We start from the raw sequence: 22070 nt of genomic DNA, 5'->3' as shown, positions 1-22070 counted from the left end.
TGCCAATCTTTTTCCCTCAAATATTTTGAATCATTTTGTTTTAGGTATGTCTCTCGTTTAAATTTTAAGTGTTACTTCATAATCTAATCTAAAATAACTTTTGATATAAAAGTTCAGTTCATTTATATTTACTGATGTTAACAATTTTCTACTTTCTTTTAAAACAGCCATCATCTAAGGCTCACTTAGGGTTAATTTGGATTTTGGAAGTTACTTTTGAATTCATTTTTTTTCTCTCAAAGTATTCATTACTCCTGTTTAATGTTTGCGTTTCTGACTGAAAACCACAGGAACAACGGATGCCAAGTGAAAAAGAATAAATCAACCAAATGGCATGTGGAGGGGAATACTACTTGGGCAAGCAATATTCCATAAAGGCCCAAGTATCATGTTTAAACATTCCCCTTCCTGACAGGTTAGCACTAATGCCTGTAGTCCGAGACTCCCCAGGCATCCATCTTGTAGCATGCTCCGCTCTCCCACTTTGAACCATCAACAGATACACTACACGCTACCCATAAATATTATAGACACCCAGCCAAAGACTAATTTGAATGCTCTCCAATAACTTGAAACAAATAAAATATACTAAGGTGGCAGGTACACTAAAAATACTACATACCTTGCTCCAAGGTGTTTTGCTAAGAATGTCAACGAATCTTTTTCTGCTCCTGCACACTGGCTGAACGAAATAACACAATTCTGTAAAGGAGTCATTCCTGCCATTACTGGGACTGGCATGAAGAGAGGATTCGACTTTGGATCAAATAAAGTCTGATAGTCTATACAAGTCACCTTTTAAAAAGAAGAGAAACAGTAACATCACCCTGAAATAAGCAACCAGTGGTTAACACAGGTCTAGTTAAAGTAGAAGTAATTTTAGTTTAGATTAAGAACAATTTTACTTTAATATAAACTTGTGTCTGCTCAATCTCAACACACTTCAAATTATAATATTCAAAAAAAGATATACATCAATTCATTATATATTATATTCTAAAATATTAAGGATATTAAAATCAGTTAGACTTGTCATTGACGTTACTAAATATGGCTTTACGCTTAATTTCTTCCACTGTATTAGTTTATAATTTTTCCTCCTAATTCTCGGAAGGTTAAAAAAAGTTACCAGTGATAAGCCAACAAGATGGAATAATACAAAACTGCCTGTCATGCTTTGGTTTTGAGAAAACAGGGAAGACTAAAATCATATGAGCTGACCTGGAGTAATTCCCTAAGATGGACTGCTGCTGCTTCGGCCCCTGAGAAATAATAACCTCTCCTCTATCAGGATTAGGACCAAGAAGCGTGAACATTTTCATATTTTAGAATTTCCTTCGCTGAAAGCAAAATTCACACTCTGGTCATATCCGAATACCAATTTACCTAAGCTGAACTGCCTAAGAAATAAACATGAACACTCCTGGCATTCAGATATCCTTCAATACTATATTCCAACTGCTACAGTATTTTCTTACCAGCCATGTATTTGTAACAACGTCTCCCACAGTTGCTTCTACTTCACACCCCAGCAGAGGAACCACAGCATAATCAGCAACAATTCTGCTCTGAAGGGACACGATTTTTCCTGCATTTTCCTTTATGATATTTGCAATATTAGATTCATTTTCATTACTAAAACCGAAAACAAGGAAACTCTTTTGGCTAAATAAACCTTCTTCAGTAATCGTAGAAGCATCAGGGAGGCAATGACTGACAGAAGTTTGGTTTTCTTCTTGCAGAGAAATATGAGTAGAATCATTAAAAGGCTCAACATGAGTAGTATCATTAAAGGTCCCAAGTTCAGACTTTGCGGCTTCAACTGGAAAGAAAAAAGAAATGTTTTCTAACAGATAGAAGGACAACAGCAATCACGTTACTCTTCTAAGCCCTCCTAGTGTACCAGAAACGCCAATTAGTTGAAAATTATGAAGCTCTAATAACTCCATGGGCCTGTCTTAGTTCCAAAACTGGTTTAGATAATTCACAATTGAGAAAATCTCATTAAGGAAAAAATAGAAGTAACAGGCCTAAATTGTCAAGCCCTTTAGATGGAAATAACTGTACAAATATAATAAGAGAATTACTTCTTTTTCATAAACTCCTCAAATGTTTCATACTGAAATCGTAGCTACTTAGCTTCTACGTAAGATTTCTTAAAAGATCAAGGACCCAAGCAAATGGTCTCAAATACTTCATTTTAGGATGAAGCTGGATGATTGATGGGTAGAAGAAAAAAACACAGCTTATATAAAAATATAAATGTCAATAACTAAAATACATAGTTCCTAATACACAATAAATGTTATCAAATCAAGGCTAAAAGTTTAAGAGGTAAAAACTTAAGAGTTTTGAAAACTCTGGTGGTACTGTGTTGGAAGGTAACATTTTATGGTAGGGATCAACAAACTATAGCCTAAGAGCCAAATTGGGCCCACAGCCTGTAGGTTAAAAATGATTTTTTACATTTTAGAAAATTGTTGTTAAAAACAGAACAAAATGGAGTATGTGACAGAAACAGAATGTGGCTGGAAAAGCCTAAAATATTTACTATCTGGCCTTTCACAAATAAAGTATGCCAAGCTCTGCTTTATAGGATTCCAACAAGCCCGGAGGCTATCCAGGAACTCTTCATTTCTTCATTTATACATGCACTGTGCCTAAGTGCTTTACATGCATGTAATTAATGCTCACGATACTATACGGTTGATACTACTGGCACGTCTATACCCTTTCTTCAAGAGAAATCTCAGATTGAAAGAGGTTTCATAACTTGCCTACAGTCATAGTTATTAAGTGGCAGAAATGAGATAGAAACAGTCTGTCTGATTCCAGGATCCATAACATTATGTCCTAGTGGCATCTTATTTCTAGCCTCATCTCCAATAGACATTAACATTTTTACTTTTAAACTACTTACCAACACACACACACACGTAACATTCCTACTTAATGTAAGTATTTAAACTGCTCTGACATTCTGAAGAAGCATGATTTTGTCTAGAGCATCTACTATCAGTAGGTTAGGTGCCTCTCTGACCCACAGTTTCATACTGTAATGAATAAAAGATAATAGTATATTTCCAATTTATAAAGATATATGAAGATAAGTAAGCTGAGATGGAAATAAAGGTGACATAAAACATTCTGGAAAGTAGTTTTTAAATAGCTATTCTTGATATAAAATGTGAAAACAATTTTGTTTTGCAATTATAATTATTTTACAATCACACCTAGGAGGAAAAAAAACCCAACTTTGTTTGAGGTCTATAAATTGCTGGTGAGATGGGAAGAAGAAACCCACGGGAATTTTAGACTATCATTATAAAACAAACTAGAAATACTAAGTTCTTGTAAACTATAAGTAAAATCCTACAGTTATTAAGAGACTCAGAATAACTTAACAAGTTATACAGCAGTTCTTTCCACTTATTTTAGCAGTAGAACCCCTCTTTCAAACAGACCTCATTTGGAAGCCCACAGACACTTCTTGATGAACCTATTATTGAAAGTTTTCTCAAATCAAAAGTAATTTTGTTTTAAGAAGTAACTGTAAACTACCTGATTGGATTCTTTTCAAGGTACTTGAGGATTCACTGAGATTTACTGTCACCAGATCCTTTCAAAGTCAGTAGACCATTTGCTGCCTTAGAAAGGAAGATCACCTGCCTCCACTAAGTACTGGCCTTGCTGAAGGACACTGCATGAAACTACTGCTGGTCAGTCTGTGGCTTCTTTATACCAGAACATCCTAGAAGGTTAGAATGATCTCTTAATATGACGCATTCCTAAAGCATACGCAACTGGTCTGACAAAAATCAGTTTTGCAGTATGCCATGAACAGAAATAGTGTGGGTAAAAAAAATACTGGAAATTCCCTTCTACAAGTATGGTAAGCTAGAAATTTGAAATGCTCTCACTGTAAAACATAGGATATAGGATAATGCAGAATAAATGAAAACATAGAATATATGAAAATATAGGATAAAATATTAAAGGCATACTTATAAATGCATACCTGAGTTTGCAAGAAAGCAAGGGAAATCCTCAAGGGCTAAAAATGAAATAGCATGAATCCAGAGCACCAGGTGGTAACTAAAGCTAATGGTTACCCTGATGCTACTCTGGCAGTAACCTAGACTCTTAGAATTGAAAGACATCACAGGGAGGGACAAGACTCAAGCCTTTGGTCTCACACAAATTAGCAGTAGGCCAGAGTATACTGTAAGAAACAAACCCTGGAAACCCTGAAGGGAAATACCTTTAGTAAAAATGACCCAAATCAATCAACTAACAACAAATAGCAAATATACCCTGAAAAAGGAGAGTGAGTACAATTGACTTTGGCTTTGGGTCAAGAAGAAAAAAAATGGCTTTCCTGAGAATTTGTCATCATGGGCTGGTCCTCAAAGTAGGTTAGGGAACAAATTTACACAATCTTGATGGTCCAAGAAACATCTGGCCAATAAACTAACTCAGAGGTGTCCTGAGTTAGGATATTCCCAGGCTCCTGGCAAATTTAAACATGAATCGTTTCTGGAGGAACAAACCCTAACTTCAGCCTTCTAAGAATTCCTAGAGTCCAAATAAGAATGAGTTTATAACAAATACCATAAAACATACAAGGAAACCAGGCACCATGAACAACGATCAACAGAATTCCCCTCCCCTCCATTCAGATATCGCAATAGGTTTTACTGTGTTAAAATAAAGAACAGAACACATAAGGGAGTAATAACCTATTAAAAGAACTAGAACTTACAGAAATAAAAAATAATTATTGACATTTTAATAAATGAGTTAAACACATTAGGCAATAGCTGAACAGAGAAACAGTGATTTGGAAGGAAAATCTGAAAAATCACAGAAAGACAAAATAATAAAATTAGAACAGGTTAAGTAACCTATACACAAAACTAAGGGAGTTAGAGAATACAGAGATTGGGAGAGTAGCAATATTCAAAGCAATAATAGATTAAAAAAAAAAGTTTAGAAGAAAAAATATCACTAATTCTTGGATTTAGAAAGTACAATGAATTCCATGAGGACAAATAAATAACACTCTAGGACACGAAAATGTTAAAAATAGCTAGAAGAAAAAAGATAAGATTTTTTAAACAAAAGAATGACAATTAAACTCACATGACTTCTTATACAGCAGCCATGGACATGAATTACAATAAAATAGCATCTCCAAAGAGCTGTCTAGAACTGTATACCTAGTAGAACTGTCTTTCTAAGGACAAATGCAAAATACAGACATTAACAGAAATGAAGGAATTTCTAAAGGATACATTTCAGGAGGAAAGAAAATGAGTCCAGAAGAGAGGTCTCAGATGCAGCAAGGAATGGGGAGAAAAGAAATAAACATGGTGGCAAATCAAAAAATATTAACCATATAAATAAGATAATAACAACAATAATTGTGACATTAAAAACGACAAAGAAAACATCAGACAAAATCACATAAGCTGAGTGTATTAGTAAGTACATGTGAACGGGGATGTTGTTAGTCGTGATGCAGTGTTACAAGGTTCTTGTATTGTTGGAGAAAAATCAGATTGACAAGAAACCAAGCACCACTCAGAGAATTGGAGAACTCAGGTTTATTATGTCGGTGGTCCCAGAAGAGCTAGCTCTGAAGATCTGGGGCCCAAACTCAGGGATAACCTTTTATAGGGGCTTATCTGCAAACAAGCAAAGGGCATACATCTGTTACCTAGAAAGAACAAGCAAAGGGGATACATCTGTTACCTAGAAAGAACAAGCAAAGGGGATACATCTGTTATCTAGACAAAACAAGCAAAGGGGAGAGTGAGTCTTCAGTTGATCTCGAGGTCACCCTGCCCTTCGTCCTATGCGGCAAGCGTGTCTACAGAAGTAGAACAAAGAGCTGGTTACAAGGTTAGCCATTTGAGTAGAAAATTCCTCTTCAGTATTATTCAAAAGGAAGATAAAAATTCTAAATAACTTTAGATTTTAAGTTATGGTGCACTTTAAACTTCCAAGGGTAACCACTGAAAATATAAATAGTATATATAACTTCCAAATTAGAGGAGGAAAGCATAAAGTTTAGAGTGGGATTTGGAGTGGGAGGGGGCAGGCTCAATTAATTCAAAAGTAGGCAAAAATCTTTAAAACATAAGGAAACATAGAAAAATGGAACAAAATACAAAATAAGATGGTAGAAAATAATTAAAATGTATCACAAATAACAATAAGTGTAAATCACCCGAATTTACAGTTAAAAGAAAAAATTAGTCATGCTAAATACTAACCCACATGAGGTAGGGACAGCTGTATTATCAGACAAAATCAATTTTAGGTCATTAGGAAAATAAAGATTACCATGTAATAAAACTTCAAAATACATAAAAAAACTAAATTTGACAGTGCAGGGATATATTGACAAGGCCATCATGACAGTGGAGGAGTCTAACAAATCTATTTCATTATTCCACAGACAACGCTTAGAGTGTATAAAAACCTTCAATCACAGAAAACATTTTTCTGAGGCACAGAAGAACATTTATGAAAAACACCTCCTGAATACTGCATAGACCAAAGACATAATAAAATCAGAAAATATTTAGAATTGAACAATTACAAAATACCACATAAAATATCTTGTACTTAAGTTAATATTTTCAGAGAAATATATAGACATAAATACTTAGATAAAAAGAAATACTACAAAAAACAAATTCTGCCACTTAAGAAATTAGAGAATAAAAGGGGAAAAGGGATCAAAGAATAAATAAAACAAAAACAAAAAAAAAAAATCAAAAACTGGCTTGTTGAAAAGACTAACAAAATGAGTCTCTAAGCTTCCCAGAAACCACAGGTTACCAAAGTTGATTCAAGAAGAAATAAACAAATAATCCCATATCCATTAAACAAACCAGTACTATGAAATCATCCTACAAGGAAATACTAAAACCAGTTAGATGAGTTTTACATTCATTCAAATATTAGAGAACTCCAATCTTATACTAACTCTTTCTGAGATTTTAAAGAGAGAATAATTCACCAATCCATTTTATTAACTAATAATAAAACCCAGCAAAGACAACATGAAAAGGAGAATTATAGACTACTCTCACAATGAGAGATAAAATTCTAAACATTAGTAAACTAAATATACTAATGTATAAAAAGGATGAATATATCTTCCAAAAGAATTTAAACCTGATTGAATATAAAAACTAATATATCTACTACATTAAAGGAAAAAACCATATGATCATTCCAGTATTTAGTAAGCATCAACATCCTGATCAAAGTCCTAAATAAAAACAAAATTATAAAACTCTTAGAAGAAAACACAGGAGAAAAGTTTCATGACACTAGATTTGGCAATGATTTCTTGAACATGACATCAAAAGCACAAACAGAAGAGATAAACTGGAGTTCATCAAAATTAAAAACTTTTGTGCATCAAAGACAAAGCAAAAAGGCAACCCAAAGAATGGGGAAAGTATCTGCAAATCATATATCTGATAAGGGGTTAATATTCAGAATATATATACATAAAAAACTCCTACAGCTCAGGAATAAAAAATCAGCGCAATTAAAAAACAAAGGATATGCATGGACGTTTCTCCAAAGACATACAGATGGCCAATAAACACATGAAAAGATCCTCAATATTGTTTATCATCAGTTACATGTAAATCAAAAACACAATGAGATACCTCTTCATATCTATTAGGATGGCTTTTACTAAAAAAAAAAAAAAAAAAAAAAAACACACAACAAAACAGAAAATAAAAAATATTGAAGATGTGGAGAAACTGGAACCCTTGTGCACTGCTTGTGGGAAAGTAAAACAGTATAGTGCTGTGAAAACAGCATGGTGGTTTCTCAAAAAATTAAACAGAGAATTACCATACGATCCATCAATTCCACTTCTGGGAATATATCCAAAAGAAGTGAAAGCTGGGACTTGAACAGAAGACATCTGTACACCAATGTTCACAGCACCATTATTCATAATAGCCAAAGGGTGGAAAGAACCCATGTGTCCATCAACGGATGGTTAAACAAAATGTGGTTTATACATACAATGGAATATTACTCAACTTTAAAAAAGAACAAAATTCTGACACATGCTAAAACATGGATGAACCTTGAAGACATCATGCTATGTGAAATGAGCCAGCCACAAAGGGACAAATATTATACGAGCTACCTACAACAGTCAAATTCATAGAGACAGAAAATAGATTGGTGGTTACTGAGGACTGAGTGGGTGAGGAGGCGGGGAAATAGAGAGTTAACTGTTTAATGGGTATAGTTCCAATCTGGGAAGATAAAGTTCTGGGATGGATGGTAATATCCATCTAAGATGGATGGTAGCACAATAACATGAATATAATTAGTACCACTGAATTGTACACCTAAAAATGGTTAAAATAGTAAATTTAATATTATGTATAATTTACAATTAAAAAAATTCAATACTCAAACTATTCTATAGAGGTTTAAATTAATATGAGACTTAAAATAAATATTCAAAATATTTCATTCTTATATACCAGAAAACAGTTCAAAAATGTAATTTTAAGAGATATAAAGATATCAAAAAGAACAAATAAACATTAACGAAGGGAAAAGAAATTAGGAATAGTTTTTACTTAGCAGTTCTAGGATCATATGCATGTAGTTATTACATTTTATTAAAAAAACATTAAAAAAAGATAAAACTATATGGTGACATTCTAAAGTCATGGATAAGAAGATTTTTTTCATTGTAAAGATGTCAATTCTCCTCCATATTATAAATTCAATACAATTCCAACCAAATTTCCATACTGATTTTGTGCAAACTAATTTTAAAAATTTTTATATGGAAGCAAAGGTCCAAGAATAGCTGAGACAACTATAAAGAAAACTAGAGTCTTTTCATCTCAGATATCAAAACATATTTAGATGACTATTATAATAAGATAGTTAATCAGTGTGGTATCTCAATGGAATAGAAAGGCTAAACACAGATCCCCACATTAACAGACCCTTAATAAATGACAGAGACAGTAGTGCAAGTTAGTGGAGAAAAAATGGACTATTCGATAAACAGTATGGAAAAAAGTGATTTCTATATGGATAAAATACAATAGCAACACTTCATATCAAACACAAAAATCAACTCCACATGGATTGAAGACATAAATGTAGAAAAGCAAAAGTTTCAGACTTCCAAAATGTGTGTGTGTGTGTGTGTGTGTGTGTGTGTGTATGAATAACTGGGTAGGAAAATATAAAATAGAAGATCATAAAGCACAAAATAGATTGAAAAATTCAACTACCTTAAAATATCATAGCCAAATAACATTCAAAAGAACTCCACCTTATTAGTAATCAGTATGAGATTAAAGCCACAATGAGATCTTACTTTACACCCATCAAACTGGCAGATATTTCAAGCCTTACGAGAAATACTAAATGTTGAAATAATGTGCAACAGGAACCCTTACTCACTACTGTTACATAATGTGCATTATGTAAAAAAGTTGATGTACAAATCCCTTGAATTAACCACACTTATCCTAGAAAAATTCTTGCTCATGGCATAGAGGTGTGCATAAGAACAATCTCTGAAGCACTGTTTGTATTTCCAAAAACATAATAAAGTGTCCATAGGTGGGAGAAATAGATAAATTATGGTATGTTCATAGAGCAGTGTGGTATATTTATAACCAGTCATCTGGATTAGACCGATATCTCTCACATTCCAGTGAGTGTAGCAAGATAGTACATACCATATACCGTTTATGTAAGTTAACATATACACAAAATGAAACTATACATATTGTTTATAGATACGTACACAGGTTGTAAACTCTAAAAAACAATGGGGAGGGATTCACAGGTGTAGTAGAACATTCTGTTTTTTAAAAGCTAGACAGTAGTTCACAGTTACTGCTCATATTATTTAAATCTCTTTGGCTGTATGAAATATTTCATAACTTTTTTAAGAGTTGCCTACAACTCTTCACCGGGAATTTTCCTTATCACACTGAGAAGACTACCTTACTGAGGGGGTAGCCCACACTGCAGCACTGTATGCATTAAAGACCCCGATAACCTAGTGAGACATTTACTACAAGATTAAAATAAAAGCTCATGTTGTTACAAACTCTTATAAACAGAAGGGGTGCCAGTATATAAAAGAGATCGAAGTGGAGCTGCTGAGTTGGAGAGAGAAGAGGGGGCCTGCTTAGAAGTAATATGAAATTTTAAGGGAAGTAAAAGGTTAGTTTAACTTAAAATCGAGAAAACCTGGTAGAAATCACATATGTAGGTATTCTGCTATAAAACAGTTCTTAACAACAATAAATACTAACCAACTATTTCTTACCTACAGTTGCATTCTTATTTACATATTGGGAGAGTAGATCTTCATCAGCTTGGTCATGCTTTTCATTAGGAGCAAAGTCTTTCTTAGAAAGGCTGCTGTTCTTTTTTAAAAGGGCTGTTTTACTTTCAGGTTGATCTGAAACTGGAATTTCCACTGGCTGGTAGTTAGCATGGACATATGGCTCTTCAGGAAGCATATAACCTTTACTAAAACACTCCAGCAACCATTTTGCACCCACTACATGAGGCCTATGAAAATAACACATAGTTATATATTAGTTTAAACTACAAAGACCATCATCCCACTTGCCATGCAGTTTCCGTGAACATGCAATTTTAAGAAAAATCATTACAGAGTAGAAATTGCTTTGAATTAAAAATCAACAAAACCTGCGGGCTGATTTATCCCAAAACTGCTTCAATTCATCATCATAATCTCCCACAATAACGTGAGTTACATCTTCATTGAGCTGATTAAAACGAACTCCACCTCCACTATTAATAAGCCTTCTCAGTTTATCCAGTTTTCTGCCACTGAAACCACAAAGATATATCTGCAAAGAAAGAAAATGTTTACTTTAGACTAAGGCATGTAAGATGGTTTATTTCTCTCAATAGAAACATATATATTAAAACCACATATAAAAATCTATTGTAAGACAATTCTTGTGTACATTTTAAGATAAAGAGTATTTTCTTAAATTTTGATATTTCAATAATTCTTAAATTTTGATTATCACTTCTTCATACTCCCATAGCATTATTAACCTTCGCAGTAGACACCTGGTAAGTATTTTGAGGCTTAATATAAAGGCCAGAATTCAATTATCTTCTGAATATTAGTGCATTGCAATTTCAAAAATACACGGAAGCTTCTTCAACTGGGAAGATTTTACTATTCATAAATTTTAAAATAATTATAAAAAACAAATTGGAGTTAAGTCTGAATTCAGAAAATTCAGGTTTAAATTTTGGTTCAGCTGCCAATGATTAACCATGTGACCATGGCAAGCTACTTAGGCTCTTTAAACCAACTTCCTTACCTATAAATTGAGATCTTTTCGGTTACTTAAACAAAAAAATTTAAGACAAAGAGATGAGTACCATGCTTTGCGAATACTCATGCAATAATTTATTTTTAACTATATATGTATATATTAAACTAATTTAATCAGTATGCCTTTTTCAATTCAATTTTACATTTTTTAAAAAATTTCTTAAGAATGACCAATCTACTCCTAACTGCATTTATATCTCAAACTAAATAACATCCATTCGAGTATATTTTAACAAAAATTAAAAATCATACATTCCTATAAGTAAAAGAATAATGAAGTCATATCTAGAATTAGTAGAGATTGAGGAAAAGAGATTATATAAGACACTTTCTTTCCTGCCAGTAAGTTGATAAGTTTTAAAAATATAGAAGGGTAAGGTAATTTGCCCAGTTTCCTTTCTTAATGATAAAATGGGTTAAATCTTTGCTACTCTTTGAGGATTAACACACAGCCTATTCATTCTACAAGTAAGAATACATTAAGTATTCAGCTCTAGGAGATCTACAGCATATGTTTCCATCAAGGCACTTTTAAGATAGTTATTCGTACACTAAAAAATTAAATAGCCCAAGATATATTAAACAGAGCAGTGGGTCTAATGGTTGGTTAGAAATACAAGCCTTGTAGTTGATAGCTGGCTACTTAAGGTCTGTGACTCTGAACAAAAATTTTAATGCTCTAAGTCTCAGTCTCAGGATAACATCCACTTTAGTTATTTGTGGGAATTAATGAGATTATATAAAACATATTAATAATATATGTGAAATTATTAGCATAGTCTAGCATATTATAAACAATAAATGATAGCTATAAATAAAAAGTTCAGAAACTAAGTGATCTCAAAACACAGTAGGTAGAAAGTTTAATGTAGTTAAAAGGGTTCAGAGAAGAATGGAAAACTGCTAAGAACTTTGAAGGATGACAGATAAAGTTACATCCCAGGCAGATGGACCCTGACAGCTAATAAGTGTATCTACTTAGTGTGCAGGGTTTAGGTAGATAAAAGGAGCAAGCCTAATTCTGAAAGGGCTTTCAAAGTACTTATTGTATGTTGTAACTTATTACAATCAGTACATAATAAAGACATACCCGACAACCATCTAATAAATCTTCAGGTGCTTGAAATGCACTGACATCCAGATTGTCTAGATTTTCAAGTGCAGACTCCACTTTACTATTAAGAAGTGAATTACATATTGATTCATTTACGCAACTTGCATTAATGTTGGAAATATGGCTGACATCCGAAAGAGTACGACCTACATATTAAACAAAGATGTATAAATTTATGATAAAATAACTGTGATTACATATTTTCTTATAGATTAATTTTTTTTATACACATAGGGCTATGAATAATTTTCAAAGTAAGATGCAAGTGTTTTTACTAAAATCTTGGTGGCAAAGTATGAAAAGAGAAAATAAAACTAATTAAGGTTCATACCTTATTTAAATAAAAATATATTTATTTGTTTCCAATAAAAATCTGAAGTTTCTGGCTGTAAGGTCCAGGAAGCTTACATTTGAAAAAAATTTATAAATATTTGTTAAATTGCCAACATGGCACCTAAAAATAGAAAGGGTTTAAATTTTATACAAACAGATGATCTACTACAATTGCAGCAAACTAATAAAGACTAATAACATTTGCCAATCAGTCTAATTTTAAAAAATTAAGTTTTTATTTTAAGTCTTTATCTGTTAGTATTCCTTCTTTAATCACCTTCTGGATTACATCAGAGTATGAAAGAATGCATGCATTCATTATAAAAAGAAATATCAGGAATTCTGGACTAATTTTTCATACAATTTGGTTATTTTATTATATAACTATGCCTGGAAGCACTGTAAGAAAAGATAGAATTCCCTACTATATCTCACTGATCCTATTAACAAATCAATTCTTACACAGAAAACTGATTGTTTACTTTAATCAGAATGAGACTAACCATCAACTGTGTTGATCTGACCAGTAGGAGTTGACGTATCAGGCATAGTCTTTGTTTCCAGCACAGGCTCTGTCCTATATATAGATTCGTCCTGACAAAAACCTTTCTCAACACTGTCAAAAAACCATTGCGCGGTCACACAGTGTACATTCCATCGCTTGGCACATTCATATTTTTGACCTACCATGTTCGTTAAGAAAGTGAGAGAGAGAAATGCAAACCATTAAACTCTTTCTTGGCAGCAATATCCAAATTATGATAGGTTATAAAAAAAAAACTTGCCTGAGACAAAATTAAAGTTACCAGTAATTACTCTTAAATAGTATGCTAAAAGTATATTAAAAAGTAATATTTTAGGTTATTATGCAATTACATTTTCTACAAGTTGTATAAATACACATTATGTGAAGGGGTTTACCTTTACAAAATTATATAGAGACAGGCGACTGTGGGATATCTGAAATACTAGACTTGGTTAAAGCCTCCATGACTTTAAACCAGTTTCTATATCTGTGACGTGGGGTAACTCACAGAATTATGTGGTATTAATAAGACTGCATAAAACCGACAATTATAAATGTTCACGATATAAAATTACTAGCTTTGAATAGACTATTCCTATGTCCATCGGATTCTACATGAAGCCCAGGATAGATATTCAATTAGATCAATAACTAAATTATTTAAAAACATATCCTTTTATTGCCTTAAAAATCTCTTAATACAATGTATTTTGAAACTGCATCATAGAGAAATTGAGGTCAACATGTAATAAACAATAACATGAAAGTTTTTTTTTAGTCGTGAGAGCCAAAAGATGAAGTGCCCTCAGGTCATAATCACAATCATAACTGATCATACTTAAATTCTGACTTAAGGATAATTGCCGATTTATTTTAACAATATTTTTTCTAAGTTTATTTCTTATGTAGGTAGCTGAATAAAACACAGTATTCTAATAAGAGATAATAAAAATATTAACAAAATTCTTCTCTCATCAATTTTTATATATTTTAACAGTGTTGGTAAAAAATATTCTCTAGAAAAAAGGTTACAGAACACCAAAATTAATAGTATTTTAAGGAATTCTTCTCCTTGGTAATATAGTTTTCTTTAAATGCCTCATCTTCTGCAGAGTATATCTTTAAGTTAAAACTTGTAGTTCGTTCAGTAATGGTGACCCAATTAAAAACTAAGCCAATCCTTTAAAATGTGTTATGAGAGAGAAATGCAATTTAGCTACTACCTTTCTTGTTATCCAGCCAAATGTCCTACCTCTTAAGTATCTGGTAACTGTGTAGGGCTTTTTTTTTTTAAACATCGAAAGATCTGATAACTAATTTAAATAAAACATCACAGGAAATTTATGTTTAATAGACTTATTCAATTACCTAGATAAACATTAGAACAGTCACGTAATTCTTCTACAGATAATAAACCAAACTATCTTTGTGACATTTTAGGGCAAAAAAATATCATACTAGATTTATGACATGTCAGAAGCAAAAGCTATTCTGTAAAGACCTTAAAACATTAAATGTTAGAGAAAAATTTGCATTTGTCCACTTGGAAAATACAGTTTTACCTTTTGGTTCTTGCACAATGAGGTGTGTACAGTCATTCATTTTCAATTGCCCCATGTATTGACCTCCATGCTTAACTGTGAGTTGCTGAACTGTCTTTCTGTCTGAGCTACACAAGCCAGTTACACAGATTATGCAACCCAGAAAAATAGGACACTTGAAATCTTCCATGTTTATATCAGTGTATCTTGCTATTTTTCTAGTGAAAACAAATTGGTAAAAAGGAAACAAAATTAACATATTAAATATGCCACTAATATATCACTAACGCTCTCCTCATTTTTTAGGATTTCAATTATTTTTAAGGGAATAGACAAACACTCAGCATTACATTAATTGCTCATCTAGCTCAGGACCATGTCTTTAGTAAAAAGTAATGTCTCTCAAAACTGTTTTAAGGCAAAATATTTCATTAACTCTAAGTCCATGCTGGTTACAGTGGTATATTTTCCAAAATTTTAAGTCTGAATCTCTACTTAAAAACTCAAAGGTTCTTTGTTTGCCTACTAGAAAAATGGACTTTTTATCCTCCTATTTGCTATATAAATAATATGCAATGATTTGGGGCAGAATACCAACAAAAATATCATTATCGTTTTGTTGCCATACTGGGCAAATGTGTTGATAAAAGTCAGACCGGGAGTGAGGGTGCCAACGTGGAGACATATTTAGGATGTGCTGGACAGTGTTGAAAGAAGACTAGAAAAATGTCTATTTAATTCAAACAGTTGTACCTGAACTTAGGGTTGTTAATCTAATTTTAGGGGAAACTCAATTCTGGTCTTTGACATATGCTCTGAGCTTCACGAGGGCAGCGATGCTATCCTATTTGCTCACTACACATACCAACTGCCTAAGCTCAGGCCAGGTACATAAAATGGACTCAATTCACAATTACTGAATGATCACATCCCAGTTAATGGCTTACATAAGACTATATACCACCTTACATTTACCCACTTTGGGAGGGAATCAACTGCCAAAATGGCTAACTTGCTCTCCATCTTAACATATGGGGACAGTATTGAAGGATAAAGCAACATGAGAGTTATAGCTACCACAGGGATTTTCTCAACTATTTTACAAACATTTACTGATGAAAACAATTTCACTACCACAGCATTTCTTACCTTGTAGCTAATGCTAAACCCATAGCCCATTCCACCTATCACACTACACTGATAACAGCTTCTAGATGCTGCTCTTTTGCTTTCAGTGGATAAGAGTAATGACCCCATTTTTGTTCCTGAATAACAAATCCAAAAAAGTTACCATAAAATCTCCTCTATGAAAACCCACAATCAGCCAAAATGACTGAATGTGTCATTTTTCAAATCTAGACAATATCTAAATATCTTTCTTACTTCTCTTGTGACTTCTCCCAAAGCGTGTTTATCCAAGAAGGAAGCAAAATAGGTTTCTTTAGGTTTGCAGCAACTAAATATTTTTTGCTACCAACTTCTCCAGCAATAAGGTGGGTTACTGATACATTAAGATCTCTGTATACACGTCCACCCATCATTTGTACATATTTATGAACTTCTTCCTATAGGTGCAAAAGAAAATATATTAATACTAAAACAAACGATCTCTCTTCTATTTTTATACAATACCCCATAAATATCTTTTGTTATTGTTAGCTTCAATGCAAATGTTTCTCACTACTATAATGTTAATAATTAACGAAATGACTTTTTGCAAGTAAGATAAATATGAATTATAAATTTAAAAATAATTACCTTTATACATTATTTTCCTGTTTCTTTCAACTCCATGAAGTTATTAAACTGTTATTTCTACAATAAGCAATATGTTTAATATCATATATTTTAAAATATGTAAATTCTCTAACATAAAATATTATATATCTCTCTTAGAATCCTTTTTTTTTAAAGATTAACCATCTATAGTGGAAAAATGTGATTCAAAAACAAACTCACTGACCATATAGGGAAATAGAGAATTTCTTTTTCAATCAAAACCAAAAAACTTCAATTAGCCAGTTTTCAACAAAACAGATTCCACTGAATTCAATTTATTAAATAAAAAACATATACACTGTTGTATGTTGACTTGGTTATAAGCCATGAACACCAAGTACAAGATCTTTCAAAGTATATTTCACGCAGTGAAAAATTAAGTGTAGAAAAATACCGATACATTTGATCATGACATTCCTCTACACTTCAACACCTACCCTTTTGTCTTTTTCCAGGCTTGTACAAGATACAGTTACATCAGACATAACCATATTATAAACTGGATGTTCTGCTCTTGGGACACATCGCTGGTGGTGCATACAAAATATGACTACTTGAGGACCAACAATTCTGCAGCCAAGCTATAAAAAAAAAAAGTTTAGTAAGAAAAGACCTCCAGTCTTTTAAAAATACATTTTGTAAAATTTACCGATTCTTTACAGAAGTTGATGGCCACTGCATAAAAATCACCAGATTGTTGAGAAAAAAATAAAAACCATTATATAATTCTTCAGATACACTACACAATAAACACACACACACAAGCAAGCCAAACAATGAAGGCTATGAAAAAAAGTAAGCTCCAAGAGCTACACTCACTCAATACTGCCATGAAAAGTTTAATCTCTGAAACAAACACCATCTTAATAAGGAGTTATAAGTAATAGTCTTATGCTATAATAAAGAAAAATTCATGTTTTTCAAATAAAGCATCCTACCAATGAAGCAGCTGAAAAGTATAAGCCTAAATAACCCCCTCTAAAACACCTCTTATGTCACCAAAAAGTACAATCCTAGGCAGTTTCTACATTTTAAAAAATACTTTGTCTGCAACTCAAAGTCTTTCCAAGGAAGACCCACAAAGACTTCTCTTAAGATATTACAGGTTACTCAAAACATGACCTTTCATTTTCATTGATAATTGAATTAAGAAAGGTGACAGTCTTGCTCAACACTAGCATATTCAGATCAGACTAAAAAGTCTTGAGTTGTTAAAGTCACCACTGCACCACTAATTTAAATAGCTACAAAGTAAACGATTATTTCTATCTTTTTGGTCAGCCGTAAGAAAACTGAATTTTTGAAGCTACTCATTCTCTCTGACAAGCAGTGTTATTTCCAAAGGGAGGCTAAGACTAGCAATGCTATTGGCAAAAGTGGGCACAGACCTTCCATAAATTGTGCAGGTACTGTTATCTACCTACTCATCTACGTTTTCTTCTCCTTCAAACAAGAATCACTTCTTTGTAATCTGGATGGGATTACAGCCAGTTTACTTTTATTTCAATGCTTCTCTCTTGTCCAGACACCAAAAAAGTAATGAGTCAGTAGACTGTAGAATCAACAAAGAGAAATAAGATGGCTCACTGGTATATTAGCAATACTCATCACCAAAACGCTTCCTTTTAGCATATAAATTTTCAGATCCTATACAAGGTATCGGTACTAAAATTCTACATGCAAGAGCACGCAAGCAAAACAGTAAGTAACTAAATATTATGTTGAGGTCTTTTCCTACTCGTTATTACTTTTTTCTGAACTATCTTGCAATCACACTGAGTTTAATTACAGTAGAACTCCATCAGTAAAATGCTTCATTACTATAGGGTTCACTTATACTAAGTGAAGTTAAGTCTCTTGAAGTATAAAAATTACATATAATAAAAGCCTATTATAATTAGCCTTTAAAAATATTCTGGTCTCCCCAAATCAAAAGATTCCTTTGTATTCATAATTTGCATAATACTTTGTGATCAGTGAAGAACTTATGTCCACTAAAGCAGAAACAAACCAAATAAAGATAGATGTTAGCAAACCTCTTTGAGGTGATCAAAGGCAATGCCACTAAAAGGGTCACAGATATAAAGTGATCTATCATTTTCCTTTATCTTCAAAGCTTCTTCTTCCGTAATAATCTGAAGATATTCTTCTGATTGGAACTCTTTTATTGACTGAAAGAAAAAAATTAAATAAGAAAGCACCTGAAATTAGTCACCTGTACTTAAGTCCTATAAACTCTATTTTCAAAATTCATCTTAAATCCAACCTTTTCACTATTGAAAGCTACCATCACCCTTCACCTAGACCTCTGCAGAAGCCTCTTAAGTGGCTCCTTCTCCCTCTGTTTCCCTAAATCCATTCTCTGCACCCAGTATAAATCAGGTCATGTCACTCTGCTCAAAACCTCCAATGGCTTCCCACAACACTCAGAATAAAATCCACATTTCTTATGATGGCCAAGACCACAGAGTCTGGGCCCTGCCTGTCTCCTTCACGCTTACCTTCTACCTCTCACCCCTTTTGCTTACTTTCCTCTAGCCATTCCTGCTGTCTTGCTAGGACTGGAACGAGCTCAGCATGACCTCATTTAGAGGCTTTGCTCTTGTTCCCACTGCTTGGAATACTCTTCTCCTAGGTCTTCACCTGACTTGATCCTTCATTTCAATGAAAACAATTAAAATGTCACCTCCTCTGAGATGCCTTTCCTGATCATGTTTTCTAAAATACCCTTTCCCTATTCCTCAGGTCTGTTATGAGGAAAAATAGCATGGATATTGTTATACATACATACATACACACACGCACACATATATGTATTTTGTCTCTCCCTTATGAGAAAGTTTCATGATATATTGTTTGCCACCATATCTTGCCACCCACTAAACAAATATTTACTTAACAAATTTTGAAGTCCTTATGTTAAATATGCTAAATACCTAAATGAAGTTCTTATGTTAAATGATCCTTTAAAAATGATTAAGTCAGATCATGTTACTCTTCCGATTAAAACCCTCCAGTGCTCTCCATCTTGTTAGCTTTGCTGAAGGAGGAATGCACAAGGCAGAAGGGGTTAAGCAAGGTTTAACCCCTTCCTTGTAGCAGAGTGACAGCCCAGCTAAGCCAAAGATGGTGTCTGCCCTGAATACAAGGGGACCCGAAACTTATGTGGGCCTTGAGGCGGGCTATTTCGGTGGGAATATTTTGGGCAGATAAATTGGCAGGGAAGGGAGGTGAGTATGTAGCATTGCCAACCTGGATGCAAGGTCCCGTTCCCATACAAAGGTGAGGAAGGAGTCTAGTTCCCATACTACAGGAGTAGGTATAGGGCCCTCCTGGACCCAACACATTTCACTAAAAGAAAAAGCCAAAGTCTTTATGTTGGCCCACAAGGCCCTACATAACCTCTTTACTCTTACTCTCTGAAGCATCCTTTAATATTCTTCCTCTATCCTTTGCTCACTATATTACAACTACACTAAGGTTGGACAGACACACCAAGCACTTTTCCAGGGTCTTCCGTCTGGTTGCTCCCTCTGCCTAAAACCATCTTCCCCAGATATCCACATGGCTAACTATCTCACCTCCTTCAAGTATACTCGAAACTATCTTATCCATAAAGCCTATGCTGATCATACTCTATTTAAAATTATAACCTTCCCATCTCCTCCTCCCCCAACATCCTCCAGAACCCCTTAACCTGTTTTGCTCTTTTCTTTTCCCATTGCAGTCAGCACACTGTAACATATCATATAGTTTACTCATTTATCAGGCCTGATTAATGTTTGTTTCTTTCTGCTAGAAGAGAACATAAACTCTGAGAAAGTATAGATCTTTGCATTCTTGGATCACTGATGTATCCCAAGTACTAGAATAGTGCTTGTCAGATCATGGACACTCAATAATTATTTGCTGAATGAGTGACCTTTAAAGAAAAACCTGTTAAAAAAGAGCTTCTTAAATTTGAATGCACACAGAAATTACACTGAGGATCTTGTTAAAATGTAGATTGTAATTGGTAAGTCTGAACTGGGGCCCAAGGTTCTGCATTTATAACTTGTAAGCCATGCCGACGCTGCTGGGGTTTGCAAGCAGCAAGGCTCCGCGCTACCCCTACACATCCTCCTATATTGTACTGTAAATAATGAAGCAAACTTTGAACAATTAACAAAAAAATGAAGAGTAACCACTGATTTTTCAACAAAGGTCTACTCTGGTTAGTAGACAAAGGAAAGTAACAACTTCCAAGAACATCAGGTCTGCCACTTTTAATAGTAATGTCATAACATATTTCGAGCCCCCAAAATACATAATGATATACTAACATCAATTAAAAAATATGTAACAATGATACATCTATATTAATGCTGACTACAGTAGAACTACATATTATGAAAATAACTAATACATAAAAGCCCAACGAATTAAAAACACTAAAAACAAGAAAATGAATTCACAGTATGAAAGATATTTTCAACTGTTCTTACCTCAAGAGCTTTAAGAAAACACTCAGAATTGTCAGAAGACTTTAAAAACTTCACATAAAACGGTTCTTTGTCATTTCTGGACATTTTTGAACTGTCAAAATAAGGAGCCATTAACAAAAACAATAACATTAGGTATGAAGTTAAATGCTTAAAGCACCTATTTTTCTGCACAGACAGGAATACCTAAGAATAGCTATTTTGGTTTCGTCCACAATTTTATCCATCTCCTTTGTAAGAAATGCTGAATGTGGGCAAAGTCAAGGAAAAATATGACACCAGTCCTTGCAAATTAAGAGAACGAAATTAATGTCCCTAAATTGAATACACTGAGGGCCACTGCTATGGGGCTCTTAGTACCCCAAGGCAATGAACATTCAATTGCATTTAGAATCTGTTCTTGCTGATACCCATGGGCCTCAAGGTCTATTCACCTCTCTAAACGGACTTTAAAGACAAACATGTAACCCAGGCAGCAACGTCATGATCCTTAACCATGTCTCCTAAAAGGCGGGACGCTCTCGCTCCCCAGCTCCCGGGGAAAGAAAGGCCCGGCTGCCGGCCCAGCCGCAGCCTCACCCTCCCCAGCATTAGTCCCATCCGCCGGTTACAAGGGCCCCAAAGCCTAGAGGAGGCGTCGCGATCCCCTTGGGGTGAGATGGGAGGGGAGGTCCTCTCTCACTCACCTTGGTGGGGCCTGGGGGTTGGGGGACGGTGAGTGGGTGGGCACGGGGCCCGCAGGAGAGCGGCTGGGGTTGGGCGCCAGCCCGGCGCACACCCGCCGCACCCGGCGGCGCCCCCAGCCCGAAACAAACGCAGAACCCGGAAATTACGAGATCCTGAACTGACTTTCGCGCCAACCGCGCGGACGCTGGTACCT

The 22070-nt window shown here is 34.0% G+C and overlaps 1 protein-coding gene across 2 annotated transcripts in view; it reads right to left on the bottom strand.

Annotated features, from left to right (window-relative positions):
- The window catches only part of TOPBP1 (DNA topoisomerase II binding protein 1), a 53312-nt gene extending 31302 nt beyond the window's left edge, over nt 1-22010 (bottom strand). The window contains exons 1-12 of one of the 2 annotated variants that reach the window (XM_016140320.2): nt 21877-22010; nt 21194-21284; nt 18746-18880; nt 17147-17290; nt 16314-16495; nt 14952-15148; nt 13367-13546; nt 12507-12676; nt 10750-10913; nt 10361-10608; nt 1479-1822; nt 623-795 (exon numbers count right to left, since the gene is read on the bottom strand). In XM_016140320.2, the coding sequence (XP_015995806.2) occupies nt 623-795; nt 1479-1822; nt 10361-10608; nt 10750-10913; nt 12507-12676; nt 13367-13546; nt 14952-15148; nt 16314-16495; nt 17147-17290; nt 18746-18880; nt 21194-21277 (2021 nt within the window). In that variant the 5' untranslated portion in view covers nt 21278-21284; nt 21877-22010. Of the gene's footprint in view, nt 1-622; nt 796-1478; nt 1823-10360; nt 10609-10749; nt 10914-12506; nt 12677-13366; nt 13547-14951; nt 15149-16313; nt 16496-17146; nt 17291-18097; nt 18262-18745; nt 18881-21193; nt 21285-21876 lie in introns of those variants that run through there. The other variant, XM_016140321.2, reaches the window with a different exon arrangement.
- Between the last annotated feature and the right edge of the window lie 60 nt (nt 22011-22070).

Source organism: Rousettus aegyptiacus, unplaced genomic scaffold, assembly GCF_014176215.1.
Source record: "Rousettus aegyptiacus isolate mRouAeg1 unplaced genomic scaffold, mRouAeg1.p scaffold_m13_p_4, whole genome shotgun sequence".
Lineage (NCBI taxonomy): Eukaryota > Metazoa > Chordata > Mammalia > Chiroptera > Pteropodidae > Rousettus > Rousettus aegyptiacus.
The sequence above is the reverse complement of the archived record's forward strand: the minus strand, read 5'-3'. Positions and strand labels throughout refer to the sequence as shown.